This window comes from Uloborus diversus, chromosome 1 (assembly GCF_026930045.1).
Source record: "Uloborus diversus isolate 005 chromosome 1, Udiv.v.3.1, whole genome shotgun sequence".
Taxonomy (NCBI): domain Eukaryota; kingdom Metazoa; phylum Arthropoda; class Arachnida; order Araneae; family Uloboridae; genus Uloborus; species Uloborus diversus.
The window spans coordinates 26,941,370-26,958,443 of NC_072731.1; the positions used below are offsets into that span (position 1 = coordinate 26,941,370).

The 17,074-nt window shown below is 35.5% G+C and overlaps 1 protein-coding gene across 1 annotated transcript in view; it reads left to right on the forward strand.

The window, feature by feature from the left end:
- LOC129228497 (protein kinase C, brain isozyme-like) overlaps positions 1-11,892 on the forward strand; it is a 240,001-nt gene extending 228,109 nt beyond the window's left edge. Inside the window, exon 16 of the mRNA XM_054863185.1 lies at positions 11,684-11,892. Coding sequence (XP_054719160.1) covers positions 11,684-11,836 — 153 coding nt within the window. The 3' untranslated portion in view covers positions 11,837-11,892. The remainder of the gene's footprint in view (positions 1-11,683) is intronic.
- Positions 11,893-17,074: the final 5,182 nt, after the last annotated feature.

A 17,074-nucleotide genomic window follows, 5' to 3' on the forward strand; every position in this document is an offset into this window, starting at 1 on the left:
TCGACCACTGGGTGACATTCTATTTGGAGGAGGAAATGTACGAAAAGAGTGATTATACCAAAATGGCGATTAATTCCATTTTTAATAAAGCCTATCTTATTAAGGGCGAAACGGAATATAGCAGGGAAAGAAGAGATGTGCACCTGTTATTTTTTTAGAATACATTTGGATGCTTGATATTTCTTACTAAAACAAGTAACTTTACATTCAAATATATGTTTTTAAAAAATGCAATGCGCCTTTTTTCCCCCCTTTCCATTCTCACGGCTGCCACTGAGTTCCGCTTTGCTTCAAAAGCCCGTAGTATGAAAAATAGTCTCCAAAAAAGTTGCTAAATGTATAAAATAATTTCTAAAATAATCTCCCATTTTATTTTATTTTTAAAATGTAATGACAACTCGATAAATAGAGTTATCTTGGTAGCGCGGTATGTAAGTGGGGCCACTCAAAGCGGGAGGAGGAGGGAGAATAGATTTATAAGCGAAGCAAAAAGTCCAATGATATTTCCTAAATCAACTCTCGAAAACAAACAGGAAAAAAAATATATTTTCCGGACTTTAGTTCTGCCCTTTTCAATGAACTCTAAAGAAACCAAGTGCTGACATATTCTGGTACAATAATTTCACAGCGTCTGACTGTTAATGAAAGGCAACAGTAAAAGACAAACTGCATAAAAGTGCAAGCAACGTCCCATTCACGACATCCGCGATTGTGCTTGTTTTTAAACAATGAATGAAATAATGCTAAAGAAATTGTTGAGCAAAATTTTATTGACATTCATTCAGAATGCAAGCAGCAGAAAACAAAAATCGCTGTTGAGGAAGCGATCTTCTTGCAAAGATCGCGATAGTAAAAGCTTACTTTGTCCAAAAAAAGCGATCGCAAAAACAAACCCTTTATAAAAATTGTGATTGCTAACACAAAACTTATCGTACAAAAATACGAACACCACACATTTATGATTGTGAATATTTTTATTAAATTCCTCTTTTAAAGCGCTCGTTAAAAAAAAAAGCATTAAAGTGTTCCGGGTTTCTTTTTCTTCGGAAAGTAAAAGGTAAACTTGTAACCGAATTTTAATTTTTTGTTTCAATATTTTCACCCGGGGGGGGGGGGGAATCAGGAGATTGTTTGTATTTTAATCGCTTTTTCACTAAAATAGTCTCCGTTTTAGACAATTAGCTGCAGAATAGTCGTTTCTGCCCACATTTTGGCTAAAGTTGTTAGCAGAGTCATCTTTGCTTCAAAATAATAATAGCTTTAGTCGTCCTTTTAGTTGCCAGTATCAATTTGCACGATGCCAAACTCTTACTTTAGATACAAAGCATGCAAGTACCCTTGACTAAATTTTAAAGGTTTTTTCTTTTTCGATTTTTACTGCGTGAAATACGCGTGTACAGTAGAGGCGTTAAAAATGTTTCAGTTGTTGTCCATTGTAATTTCTACGACTTATGAGTGGTCATGAATGTTTTCGGAAATAAAACAATTTCATATTAAGCAATTGAACAAAAAAAAAAAAAACCTGTTCAGTATTAAATAGATTTAAAACTAAATACAGGGTGAGCACAAGCGATGGACCCGATTTTAAAAAATCACATTTTCAAAAACTACTGCACATATAGCAATGAGCAGGCCCGGATCAACAAAGATTCCAACACTTGCAATTGAACATTTTGCACAATGAGCTCTCACATTACACATGTGTGTTGTAGAGCTTTCAGAGAAAATAAAGCACCTTTGCAGTATTTTAAAACTGCATTTGATAGAGTTTGGAAAGCTAGATTGCTCAAAAGGCTCATTTACTATGGCCTTTTTGGTAACTTAAATCAGTGGATTAAAAGTGTATAATATGGTCACACTGTGTCGGGCTTTAGTCAAACCAAACATGCTCGGTTTCTGGTCTGGTTCAAAAAATCATAGCTGTCTTCAGTGTCCCATCCAACTGGTTAAGCCACAAATAATGTTAAGGTACGGGGGACTCAGGAGAGAAAAGTGAAAAGTCAAACCAAACACGTTTTACCGCAAGGAACGGTACTAAGTCAGATTCTTTTCAATGTAATGATAAATGCTTTCATAGATACTAAGACACTATTCCAAGATCTGTCGCAGGGATAAATATCTTGTTGTTTGTTGATGACATGGTAATGAATGCTACGGGATCTGACTTAACTGGCCTGGAGAGCTTATTCAACAGGCCTAAGACGTCTTTAACACCTGGACTTATGAAAACTATATGATTATAAATACAAGTAGGACCACCATTCAATTTTTCTCCCTCAATGTAAAACAAGATAACATCCTACAACTACTTCATCATAATAATAAAAATATATGATTCTGTGTAGTTAGGTAATAATTTATACTCAAAATAAACATGGAAAAGGCACACTTATGCAAGCATTTATAGAGACTATTCAAGATCAAGAATGCTAAAAGGTTTAGCAGGTGTTATTTGGTGCTCAAGACGTTTTGTGTACCACATATCAAAGCTATGTTCGACCTGTTATTGAATATGGAAATGAAGTTTTGATAACTGCTTCAGATTATGTTAGAAACAAGTTTGACCTTTTCCAAAACAACATGTTGCGATTAATTACCGGAGGTGCTAAATCGTACCCTTAAAATTGCTTGGGAGCGCCAGAACAAGTTCGAAGGTGCCAGAAAAGAGCTATATGTACCTTGTTGAAAAAATAACTTTCTAACTTATTACAGCTCAACAAGTGAGAGATTAAAAATACATCAATCTTTCCTCTCGACTGTTCATGATTCTTTACGGTAGTTGAATCGATTATTTCAGAAAAGACATAGGTCACTTTTTTTTTTTTTTTCAAAATTGAGTTAGCTGTGGATTTACCATATTTTACATGTATGCAGAGAAATCGACTAGTATAGCAGGGAAGTCAATCTTGCACATCAAAGCACTTTATTTTAGTGCAGAAAGCTTTCTGCACTAAACGCGAATGAAGTAATAGTAAGACGCAATGTGAATAGATGGTGAGATTATAGTAGAACAAGAATTTTCGGCGTGTGAAATAAAAGCAAATAACTCCTTTAATCTAGCATTATTACAGTATTAGTAGGTATGTCAGTTTGGGGGTTCATGGGGGGGGGGATTTTCGATCACGAGCTGGGTAGAGATAAGTCAGAAACGTATCGGAATAAAATTCGCTAATTTCTAAGGGATTTTATTAACATTACTCTAGGAACTATGAAAAAAACTGTACACTTTCAGTGAAGTATACGCTGGTCAAAATAAGAACAACATTGCAGGAGACTTTTTCTAGAAATAACACTGAAGAAATTTAACAAGATTGCTGATAACTTTCCTCTGAGAGGACATTCGTTTGTCTTTTGCGATCGGGAGTTTAGGACAGTAAAACGAATGTTAAACAAATATGACACATTATTACCATGTGAAATCCGATCTCTTATAAGTGAAATTCTGAAATTTCATCATGGTTCACTGTGAAATCTATTGAAAATAATGAAATATGTAACTGCTAAAACAGAGGTGCCCTTCATTTTTTAAGAGGACTTATCTCCCAATTTGAGATTTTGGAAAAAAATTCTACTGGGCGACAAATGTTTTCAATTCTCAACATTCATGATGCTTAAATATTCGATAGAACACCAAAGAACTGTTTCAGACTAGCTATTTTACAGACGGTTTTCAAGAGCATATTCGACTGAACTACCTTTGCCAATACTGAGTACAAAGAGAAAATTTTCATATTATAGGAAGAAATAACAGATATCAAGATGATTATTCAGTGCAGTTTTGAACGTAATCATACTAATACTCGTATGTACATCGAACTTGGTACACAAAACTAGACAAGAGAAGGAAAGAAAAAGATTTCCATGGAGGTTGTATTTGATGAATATGAATATAGTTTTATACGCACGTGAAACTTTTGCTTTTTTTCCTTAGTTTGTTAGTTTTTACTTTTTTTAATTTGTTTTACACCAGACTTTATTATTTCACAAAAACAAGACGAGAGAAAGATGGAAATACAAGATGTATTTTCTTAAGATAATGAATTTATGCATACAGACTTCACTAATTATTTTTGTCAGTTTGTTATATTATTTTTTATTATCATAAATCAGTTCGAAACAAATCTGTTTCACTTGATTTACATTTTCATTACTCGAAACTAGCCTTTCAGGATATTTATTGCAGAAAGGTCATAAGTCCAAATTTTGCACATTTTTTAAATTAATTTCAGTGACGAAATGAAACGTAATTTAAAGTGAGGCAATGCTCCTACTTGTAGCTAGTTTAGTCATAAAAAATTTTGTAGAATTTAGTTCATTTATGAATAAAATAATAAATTTTTATTGATTCCTGAAAAGTTGCATCAGTGGGACTTATGCCCTTTCTGAAATAATCCATTCACATATGATGTCAGTACATTCATTTGCCCGGTTTTTCTCACGAGAATTGAATCCTTTTATAAATAAAGCCATGTTGGAGGGTTACCTGCACTTCATTTGAAATGTAAATGAACATCTTTGTTTACAAAGTGAGATAAAAAGGGCAGCTCTGGCTCTGTCTGGCTTGGAATCATTGTCTCAATTTTGGTGGAGAGATAGCAACTTTTTCATTTGCAATCGATAATCTAAAAACCAGTCCTGAACACAAAATTGTTTCTTATCAATTCACAAGCAGGTAATTGTCTCACTTGCAAGTGCAAAGTATATAATGAAAATGCTCATGTCCATTCCTGTAGCATGAAACTGTTTGAACTTCAGAAAACCGAGAGAAGTGTTTCCTTCCAAAGGATTCCCAGTCATTGTGATATTTATGGAAATAAGCTGGTAGATCAACTTCCCGAGTTTCGTACTTCGGTCAAAGCGAGTGACTTACTTCCGTTATAGTGCCTACAAAGAGTAGTGTGCCGATCGACGGGGAAAAAGTGAGGACAGATCTGAGGAAAATCCAGATGGCGCTGCGCTCGAGGAGTACGTTATGCTCCTCAATCAGACTCGTTTTAAATCAGCGATTGCATGCTGATTTCGCAGTTTAAAAGCCCCGTTTTTCGGATCGAACTTATTTCTGCGCAAAAGACAAATTCTGTATTAAGGGCTAATTGTTACATGGGTGTTCATTTATTTTTCGAAGCATATAAAATTATCTTATGCTAATTTATCTTCAAAGAAAATAGTAGACTATAAGGGGTCATTCATTAAATACGTAAGGGTTCCGAGGGGGAGGGGGGTTGGAAAAGCCACTACGTACCCTTTCCTGGGGGGGGGGGATCAAACTCATTCTTACGTAAAACTTTTGAAGTCGGTATTTCACATTAAAAATTGCGCGGTCAAGTGATTTGGCAGATATTATGTTCCATTTGCGTCTGAAAGGTAAGAAACGTGTTAGGATAAGATGTTTTTTTATTTGTTTTACAAAGAATTTATAGTGTAAAATATAATAAAAGAGTCGCATTGTGTATGGCATGTTTTATTTGTAATTAATATTACATCAAAAAAAAAATGTCGAAAAAACATTCAGTTTAGATTTTAACTTTTCAGTTACTATTTCTTTAAGACTATGGGAATTTTAAGAAAAGCGAATCTCGTTGTTCCAAATTTATCGAGTTTCGATGGGGACAGACATCTTTCTCACGCTCTGTAGATATGGATGTCCTGCCACATGCAGACGAGGAAATCGTCTGTGAGAAACTGGTACCTTCAATCCCTCGCCAAGTGCTTAAATTTGCCACTTTTCTTAAAATTTCGGGAGACTTAAATACCTTTTATCTCGATAACGGGGGACGATAACACGAATAATTATCAATTTTGTACAGGATATTAAAAGGCTGAAATTCAAGAAAAATAACTTTTTTTTTTAATATAACTTACGTGCTCGTTGATTCCGTTTGTCCGAAAGTCTTACGGTCGGTCGCTAACAGTTACCAGACGTAGCGTTGCTGGAGATTTCCAACCTATTCTCCAGACCTATAAACTGTAGATGTGGTGCTACCATATACCGTGCCCATGTCGAGCTCTTTCTCATTTAGGGGCCTCATTGACTCAGGAGTTGCTCCTTTCTGCTTTAAACTCATGCTGGCTACGGCTTGAGTCTCCCAAGTGGCATTAAAAACAACAACAAACTGCTCCCAAAGCCATCTCGATTGATAATACATTTGCCTTAGAATATAAGTATCAAATTTTCAGAGTCAATTGTGTAAAATTTTGTTTTGAAAACATCCTTGTCTTTGTGTCTACTTCAATAATGGTCTTTTTATCGCCAATATTATTTTCCACATAATTTTTATTATATACAAAAACTACAATATTTGGAGATTTTTTAAATTTTATACAAACCCAATATTCGTTAGGCAAATTAATATGAACAATTTCATTTATAATAGATTTATACCTGGTTATTTCAGTTTCATCTGCGGAAAGATCAAGTTTTACTTTTTTCAAACAGGGAACATTTTTTTAAACTGTATAATTCCTGGTGGACCTTTTTTTCTTTGGTAATTTTTTAGTAAAGTATGTTGGCAGATTTGGGAAAATTGTCGGAATTGCCTCATCTTTCAAAAAAGGTTTTCCCCGAGGAATCAAAACTTCCTCACCATTTATAATATGCTTAAAATGCGTTTCAATAAAATGTTTCTCGAAATGCAGAGCACAAATTGAGCAATATTTATCAAAAACTTTATCTAATCTGGGAATTAACGAATTCCACTTTAGTTTTTCTTCATCTGCTGGGGCTTTAAAAAACGTAACTTTTTCCTTGAATGTTTTGTATCCACTTTTGCACCTTGGTACAAAACAAGATGAAGCTTTATTTCTTCTAATTTTCAACTTTGATGCCTCCATTAAAAGCCTTAAATGCTGTTTCATGAAATATTCACGAAATAAAGGTAAAAAAGAGAAACGCCGAACTAAATTGTAACAAAATCCCGCGTCTACTAATTAGTCCAGTCAATAGATACATTTTACCTTGCAAAAAATGGGGTCAAAGATTTTATTTTTTTAATTTGTACATATTGGGGCCGACATGGAAAAACCAAGTTATCCAACACGAAAGACCTCGGGAGAACTTTTGGGGGCCGAAAAACCACAAAAATTTATGACTTTTTTTGTTTTTTCCAAAATATCTCCAAAATGGTTCAACTTAGAAAAAAGTTTTAAATGTAAAGTTTAAAGAACATAAAATTTCCTACAACTTTTGCATTTACAACTTTTTTGTAACACAAATAACAAGCTTGCTATAGCTCTTTGAAAATAGGCAGTTTTCCTCCACCCCGAAAAAAAAAAAGCTTTCACACCGAAAGCAAGGCGTCATAATTATTAGAACTTGAATAGAAACTTTTGTTTCAGAGAGTTTATCGACAGTTAGGGTAGTTTGAGTTTCTTGCTCCACCCCCCCCCCCCCCCCGCTGAACACAGAGTAGCATTTCTGGCTGACAGATTAGTTCCCACTAGATTCCAAAAACAAACGATGCATTATGAAACTGAAATACATATATACACATTCATTTAAAGCACATACGACGATGCAACAATAATAATAAAAAAAAAACCTTCCCCACTGCTCACGAACTAACTTTTCTGATCTGACAGAGGTAGTCTTCATCAGACTCCAATAATAGATGATAAATTGCTATTTACAACTGGATTACACAATATATACATTCATTTGAAGGATGTAATTCGTACATTCTAGTCTAATTATTGCAAACAAAGATGCGATTTTTAAATATTAATGTGAAGGAATGAATATTAGGCAGCCTAATAAGCAAAAAATCAACACAGCCATGCATCCTATGCTCTGATACAATAATAATAATAAACCCTCCCCCACCGCTCACGAACTAATATTTCTAGTCTGACAGAGGTAGTCTTCAGTCAGACTCGAATAACATATGATTTATATTGCAGTTTGTAATTGAATTACATAATCTTCTCATTCATTTAAAGCACATAATTCGTACCATCTTTTTTATTACAAGTGAAAATGCAATATTCGAAAATATAAATGTGAATGAATAAATATTAGGGTGATAATAAGCAAACAATAGACATAATAATGCACAAATAAAGGTACAATAGTAATACGTAATGAACACTTTGAAAAAAATTCTGCAGAAACTGACTTTTTGAGGCATGAAAAACTCAAAAGAATTACCTTTCAAAATGAAAATCCAACTGTAAAAGCTTAATACAGATTAATTACATACAATAAAACGGATCTAAATTACAGAGAGATTCATTCGACCTTAAAGCAAATAGAGAAAGGACAACAAAATACGCTGTTTATCTTCTTCGAAGCCGTTTTGAAGGTCCAGGTTCTCCCGGTTCAGAATCTGTAGGGGGTAGAAAGAAGCTGTGGTTCTTTAATTGTTCATCTCCTTGTTGCGGTAATTCCAAAAGCTCCTGGAACAAATCATCTTCTTCAACAGTCTCATCCAAAGATGAAATTTCTGCAACATTTTCACAATTTGTGCCACTGCAGTGTTTGCACGTGCTGGAGCATTTTAAACCTGCCTTGTGACAAGAATACGCTCTAGTACAATTTTTCTTACAGGTACAAGGTACAATCTCCAAAAGATTCTGAGTAACTGAATCTCTTTTCGTGTCAACATGCATTAGACCTTGCGTTCTTCGTTCCCAACCCCACTTCCCTGGATCAATTATGTTGCCCAACTAACTTTAAATTTGGTGGTAGAACCGATATGAGTGATAACGTGAAGCATCCCCCCCCCCTCTCTGCACGTTGGAGGTAACCCTGCAATATTTATCTTAGCCTTGTACTAGTTTTATAAAAAGATTAAATTGCAAAGTATCCAAAGATAGGTTCAAATACTTTACGTCACTTGTGTATAATATTTGCAAAATGTTTTCTAAAGCTGCAGCTAAGGCATCATGATGACAGATTGGGTCCCTAAATACTTACACAGCTTCCTTGATTTCAGGAGTTTTTTTTTTTTTTTTTTGACTATTGAGTAAAACTTAATTTTGACTTGGCCAAAGATTGCCGAAGTCGTATCACACCCACTAAACGCATGGATGAAAAGAATATTGCTGGGTTCAAACTTAAAAGATTTAGTGGGGGAAAAAACAAATCACAAGTATTCCCTCTTCCAGGTTTTAAAAAGAACAAGTTGCTGAAAGGCTGTCCTAAAGCTGTCATCAGCACCAACAGATCTATATCCTCTCGCCCACTATAACACACTTTTCAATTTCTTTTGCCTTTGAAAGAGCAGTAGGTAAGTCGGCATCATCTTGAATCTTCCTGACTTCAATGCCACACTCTTCGAAATATGTCTCAAGAAGTTGAATAAGACTATTCTTGTTGTTATAATTTGTCAGAAATCTTTCTTGAGGAATTTAGTTAACATGTTAGGTTCAACCATTACTTCAAGGGAAGAGATTGATTGCTCATCGATATAGCATTTGTGACAGGCAGTGTGAATTGTCACTTCTTTTAAGAACTTCAAAAAACGCTGATGTTCTTCATTTTGCCGTTTTGCGCTGCATCTTCGAAGATTTTCTATTCCCTTCTCCTTCACAATCTTTATTTCGCATTCTCGCAAACTGATTTCGCAAATAATAATAATAATCATAATAATAATAATAATAATAAAACACCTTGGTCAGGCGTATTTATTTCTAGGGAAAAAAATTGTGATACAGAACACACAAATTGATAAAACATACTCTGGCTCAAGCGCTGAAGTGACCAATATGAGTAGCTATTGAGTCGATTCATCTCATTTGGAGAAAACAAAGGGGGGGGGATGGAATGGGGCTGTTTTGTTTAAGTTAAAGGGAACGGAGGCATTTACCTCAGCTGTGAAAGACAAATGATTTCCAAGGTCAGACTGCCGGCGTTTCTCCTTTTTTCCTCCGTTATCCGATGCGCTTTCACGCACTTCGCTGAGGGGGTTCAGAAAAAGTGTGACTTTCAAGAAGCTGTAACTCGCTTGCTTTTCATGCTACAAAAATGTTGTACTGACAAAAGTTGATGGAAATTTAATCCTCTTTAACATTTGCATTGGAAGTTTTTTTGTAATTTTAACCATTTTTGAGATATTTTGAAAATACTACAAAAAGTCACAATTTTGGGGGGGTTTTCGACCCCCAAAACTTCTCCCGAGGTCTTTCGTGTTGGATAACTTGGTTTTTTCATATTGGCACTAGTATACACAAATTTAAAAAATAAAATCTTTGACCCCATTTTTTGTAAGGCAAGCCCGTTTTTTTCTACCTATTGACTGGACTAAATGTAAACACTGCGAGATTGAACGTGCACCTCGACTGCACTGCAATCTAGCGGTTTTCATACAATTTGTCTTCAAGAATCGTGGGGAAAAAAGCGCCGGTCGGCACACTACTCTTTCTAGGCACTATACTTCCGTGTAATCACTGGACATGACTATTTGCAAAAACACCTGCATAGAACTGAAGTGAAGGATTCGCTCTGTCGTCCTCTGTCGCCAAGGTGAAATGGAGTGAGATCATCTCAAGAACTGCCCTATTGCTTTTAAGCTTTTAAATGGCAACTCCTAAGGACGCTAAATTTCATTTGCATTTTTGTACTTCTTTCTCTTATTGGCAGGCTGCTCGTCAGTTAATGGCAGAGATGCTGCAAACGGGCGCATGATAAAAAAAATATTGGGAAAAAAAACTAGACACATTTTTCTTTAAATTCATTTATCACCTACTAGCTGCGTTGCCCGGCTTTACTCGGTCTACCTTGAAAAAACCCATTGCGTCAAGTGAAGTATCTTCAATAACCAGGAAAGAAAAAAAAATCATCATGCAAAATTTTCTCACCAAACAATGACGACAGATACTAAAATACTTAGAAATTAAAATAAAATGAGAAAGATGGATTTAAAAAGCGTAACCATGGAAACACAAAATAAAATACGTTTAAGAATTGAAAATGAGAAAGATGGAAATAAACAATGGATTCAAAAAGCGTTACCGTGGAAACAAAATAAAATGGTTAAAAACTTGAATAGAGAACAGATTTTTGAACTTCATTTAATTCGCTTGTAATTTTTTTTCTAATGGAGATAGAGGGTTACACTTTCGACCTTAGGTCGAGTTAGATCTGGTGTAAAAAAAGCAGCTCTTTCCAATGCTGTCAAAAAAAAAAAAAACTGTGGGATAATTCCTTCACTTTTTATTGATGGATTTAATGAAGAAAGTAGTGCCTAAATTTCAGCTAAGCCTAAAAAAATCCGAGCTAAAAACGTAAAAAACTCCCGCCGCAATTAAATTAGAGCATTGGAACAAATTGCGTAGAACACGGAAAATTCTTCCCTTTCCAACGATATGTATATTTGCGAGTAATTTTTCACCCCCATATTCGGGATTTTATGTGAAAATTGGACTTAAATTGGAATAAAAAAAGAACTATTCATCGAATTGTTTTCGAACTGGTCGGCAAACCTGCTCAGGACTTAAGGAACAAACTGTGGAAAATTCAGCAAAATCGGCCTTGTAGTTCTCGAGTTTTGCGAGTTCAAACACACAGACGCTTTTTGGAGACTTCATTTTATATATGTAGAAATTGTAAAATGCGCAGTAGTTTCTAAATGACGATTTATTGAAATCGGGTTCATCATTATTTGTCCTTACCCTGTATTTCATGTTACACATAATGAAAAAAAAGTTACCATGCATTTCTTAACTCTGCAATTTTCCCTCTTTCCAGGTCCATCCACAAGACGTAAGCAACTTCGACAGGCAGTTCACGTCAACCGCACCCGAAATGACGCCGCCCGACAAGGTCGTTCTCTTGGGCATCGACCAGGGCGTATTCTCGGGTTTCTCTTACCTTAACCCAGAGTTCATCGCACACGTCTGATAACGCTCAATTTTACATCGCATGTATATAGAGTCGAAACAAAAATTTTTACCTTTTTTTAATGTGTTGAATTTTCTTTCTCATTCTCATCTCTATTTATTTAAACCCACAACCATCACCGCAGCTACCATAACCGGAATTGGTCCCCCACTTAGGAGAAAATAACATTCCACAAGCCACCAAGCTTCCGAACTTGAATCATCTGGAGCACTGAAAACTATTGGATCGAAATGGAATAACAATATTACAAAAAATAAATCGATCAAAAAAATTTGAATATTTTATTATCCTCATACACATATAATAGCCAATGATTGAGTTACGCGCAAGATTCAGCAATGAAACTCGCGCCACGGCATGATAATTTGATTATGTGTTTTGGTAATGTTTAACATGCAGGGAAAGGCTTTTTTGTGACAAGGCTGAACTCGATCCGGTAACTTAACTGTTTTACTGGGAAGACTGTGTCATTTCAGGGGAATGAAGAAACGAAAAAATGGTCAACAATGAACGCTACCTACTGGAGTTCAGCGTTAATCCACTGAAGTTAGGGTTAAAATTTCAACTATCAAAATATCACCAAACAGACAATGGCTTCGTTCAAATGTAGAAGCAATTTTCACCCGTCATACCTTGACGAGCGATTTTCTAGTTTTCAAAAAATAAGTAAACAGTGTGTTCTACAGTGTATGGTAATATAATTTCAATCATGGTAATTATATCTGTAATACTTTCTCTGTAGACCTTAACAGGAAAAAGAAATCATTTCGGTCCGCAAAACAACAGTAAAGCACTTTGTACATTTTCATGGAACTCGCATAATTTTAATAACGGTTTTAACACTTCAAAACGTGATGGAATATTACTGACGTATGAAAAAAAAATACTAGTCTTCAGGGTTTTTTTTTTAATCAGAATTCGTCACATAGATACTTACTAGAAGAGATAATACATAGTATACTTATATTTCTTACTAGAAGTTTAAGGATGTACTTATCTATATTAATAATGATCTCGAACGTTCGCTAAAACAAATGCTTTCGCTTTAAGAGTTTTATCACAGTGTGTTTCGAAGCCACTCCCGGAAATAGCTTATCGAATTCCGATCGGCGCTTGTGTTATTCAATAACGAAATGGAGAAACTTAGAACTGAAAGCGATCCTGTAACTTAGCGTGAAAAGAAGTTGAAAAGTCGTATGAGTCAGTCACTTACAAAAAGGCTTCAGCTCTTTATCTGATTTCTTTAAAACATTAGTGACGTACTTAGAAACATTAGAAACGGTACTTGGTATCAGGGTTGCTGGGTAAAAATTTTAGGAAAATTGTCTAACCGCTTCTTGAAGTTGGCCGAATGTATACAACCTGCAGGAAAACCGCTCTCTCCCTTCTAGATATATAGGCAGAAGCGCCTATAAATGTAATACGAAATAGATGCATAACGAAAAATCGGTTCCAGGGGAAAACGAGACCACTCAGTATCAGTTAACGGGCGGGGCAAGCGTCCGAAAAAACTATTAAAAAATAGAGAATTTTGAGAGAACTTTAAAGGAGAAAATCGTTTACGGTAAAATATTTCAATCGACGAGTGCTGGGGATGTGTGTTCTTTTATTTGACTCAAACAACTTTTGCTTACTTTCAAAAAATTAATTTAACCCCCTCCCCCCCCCCCCCTATTCAATGGCGGTCAATGGTTACCGCTACGGAATGAGTTGTGTACCTAGTTATGCTGAATCTATAGGGGCGCCCCGAACACAATTTTTTGGAGGGGGGAGGAATTCTCTATTTACTAAATGAAACTCCGAATTTTACCGAAACACAAGCACATTGCACACAAATCAACATCTAAAGAAACGAAAATTTAGGATCATTAAAAAAAAAATCAATATTGCAACAGGGACGTGCACAGAAATTTTGGGGCCCATCACATTTGACTTTTCCGAGCCCCCCACCATATTGCTTGCCCCTATATTTCAGCCCTAGTTTTAAAAATATTGGGCCCCCTTCAGGCTCGGGCTTGGGCCAACAGGGTGTCCCTTCTCCCCCCACCCCACCCTCTGTGCACGCCCCTGTATTGCAATGCTGTCTTCAAATTTTCCAAATCGTGAGACAAAACTTGCCAAATAAGGAATTTATTCGGAAGTTACAGAAACCTCCCATCGGGGTTTCCCTGATCAGGGCCGCGTCGTCCCTATGTGCAAAGTCGTGCGGCGCATGACGGCGCCAGAGCCAAAAAGGCACCGAACTCTACCGATTAAAAATGCTCCAAATGAAGGGAAATATACTTTTAACCAAAACAATAATTCTTCATTATATCTAATGGCAGCGGTGAAATTATACTGCTCATTAAAACAATTAATCAGTCTCGCTGAGAATCTAAAGGGTAAAATTATTGACTTGTTGTGTCTAAACATGCTATTCACAAAAGACCTGCAATCTTTTACACTGAAAACAAGTGACTTTAATTAATGCATACATTAGCATTTTCCTTCTTAATGTGGAGCCGCGAATGCTATTTCGGATTTTATATAGTACACAAGGTTGAGCATACGAGGCGCAAGAAATTTACTATTCCCCATTTTGGTTCTTGCGGTGAATATCTTGTATTATAACTTGTATAATTATAGTCTTTTTGTGATTTTTAATTCGTGGTAATCCCACTGCTTCGTGTTATCATACATAAAAAAAATACAGTAAGCACATTTGCATATTATTTAAATGTGTCTAATATTTATGTATTGTAGACAATAATTTCGGTTAACTTTTTAGTTCCGAAAAGCAACGACTTGAACATAATTATTCGATCAACTCCTCACCACTTTTTTTTTTTTTTTTTTTTTTGACTATTTGCGCCTTAAATTTAAAAAAAAAAAATTTTTTTTTGGAGAGACTATGAATTAGTTAAAGATGTTAAATTCTCGCCTTTTGTAACGGTTCCGTATTTTAGAATTTATTCTACCGGAAATGATTTCAGTTTCAGATTTTAAGGGAGAATATCCTTTACTTCAATTTAGAAATCTATTCAGCACTCGGTTGTCGTGTTTTAACAAGCACAAAACATTGAACAATTATTTATCAATTAGAGATTAGAGAGATATTTAAAGCGTCGTTAACTTTGATATTGAAAATATTTTCTTTTTCCAAAAACGCATTAGCATATCCAGGGCCATCCCAAGGGGGGGGGGGGGGGCGAGCGGGGCAATCGCCCCGGGCGCCACGAAATGAGGGTGCGCCTCGAGGCGCCCCTCGTTTCGACGGAACACGACGACATTCACACGAAAACGACAGTTTCACGAGGGGCGCCCCTCATCGTATAAAATGCCCCGATTGTATAAAATTAGGAGCGCCTTGAGGGGCCCTCATTTTGTGTATCATAGATACACATTCATAGACACACAAAATAGAGAATCATTGCAATGATTCTCTATTTTTTCCTAAGGCACGAAATTATTCCTCTCTCTGTAAGTCTCCAAAACATTCGTTTCCTTAGCATCATTGAAGCAGATACAATTTTTGGAATGTAACTGTTTAGAATCAAACAAAAGGCACTTCTCCTTTGTCTAGTTCGCACCAAATTTGCTTGAATTCTGCCCCTGCGTGCAGTGACGTAACCATAAAAAAGTTTTAAGAGAGTACATTTAAAAAAAAAAAAAAAACTTCTTTTTGGTCGGACAAGAAAAAGGGTCAAAAACTGTTCGGTCAAATTTTTGAAACATTTAGTTTTAAAAACGCAATTTTGGCCTTAAAAACGCGATCATGGGCCATGTTTATTGACGTTACGGTAAGGTCCAGAGACTCTTTCCGATCGATTATTTTCTTAAATAGATTAAAATCAATTCCTTCTCCCCCTGCAAATTTTCGAAATTGAAGTTTCAAAAACGCAACATTAAACAAACTTTGAAGATTTTATGGATAGGAGGATCTGGAGCATTTCCCAGGAAAATTGTTCAAAATTATGGTTCAAAACATTTAAGCAATGTTTTACATTCAGGGGCTGTTTAATAGGGTGGAACGAAAAAAACAAAGTTTTTATTTTCGAATCGTAATAGTGCGGAAAAGTTGCAATTGGTGAAGACTTACAAAACAAAACAAAGATTTTTAAAATCGGGTAATATCTTCCGATCCCGCAACGAGCCTGAATATTTGAAAAAATGGGAAATTTCGTGTTTTCTTAGTGATTTTTTAAAAATTTTGTTTTATGTTTCTTTTTAAGGCTCTAAGACGGAAAAGTTACGATTGGTGAAACCTTCAGAAAAAAAAAAAAAATTTAAATCGAATAATACCTTCTGATCCAGAACCAAGCCTAAAAAATCGAAAAAGTTGAGAATTTCAGGATTTTTCCGAATTTTTAACATTTTTTGCTCACTGTACTTTTTCAGGCTACAGAACGGAGAAGTTACGTTTAGTAAAGACTTCAAAGCGAAAAAAAAATATCTTTTTGAAATAAAACAATATCTTCCGATCGCGCAACGAACCTACATGTTTGAAAAAATGTAAACTTTAAGCCATTTTTCAGCTTTTTTCTTTTAGTTTAACGATCCTCATAAGTTCGGTATGAAATACTAATGGAAGAACGTTTGTTTATAAAACAAATGTGATATTTTAGTACTAGAGCCTGCCTGTAAATTGTCCACATGGCCCTTTAATCCCGCGATACTCATATTTGTTTATGCCGCTTAGTACAGTGTATGCATCTAATACGCCCCATTAGCGAAATAAAGAACCGCAAAAATTTCACAGACGGTGCCATTCATGTTTACAGAACAACTCAAACCTGTCGATACTTACCTGACAATCTAAAACAAGTAATTTACCCTGTCATTGAAAGAAACTCTTTCTTTGCGCATCCCGAAAACTTATTAATGGCAATGGTGTTTGATGAAAGGAGGCACATAAGAGAACTTTAAAAACGTATTAAAAGCCAGAGAATCTGTTTCTAAAGGCAAAAGCATTAGAAACTTTGTCATTCCATCTCTAAATTTCGAAGCAGAAGGTTACACAGAGATTATTAATTGGAACACGAGAAAGCTATCTTCTCCACCTTTTCTTCGAAAAGTTCCTAACAAAGACATTGAAAATCTTATTGCTACAGGCACTATACCCGACTGGGATATAAAACTATTCCCCTGCCATACGCCAGCTGTCGAAAGATGTGTGAAGCTAATGACGGAGGCTTCACTCAAAGTGTGTGGATTTAAATCAAGAGATGGCTACTTAAGAGCAACATTGAAATCCAGATC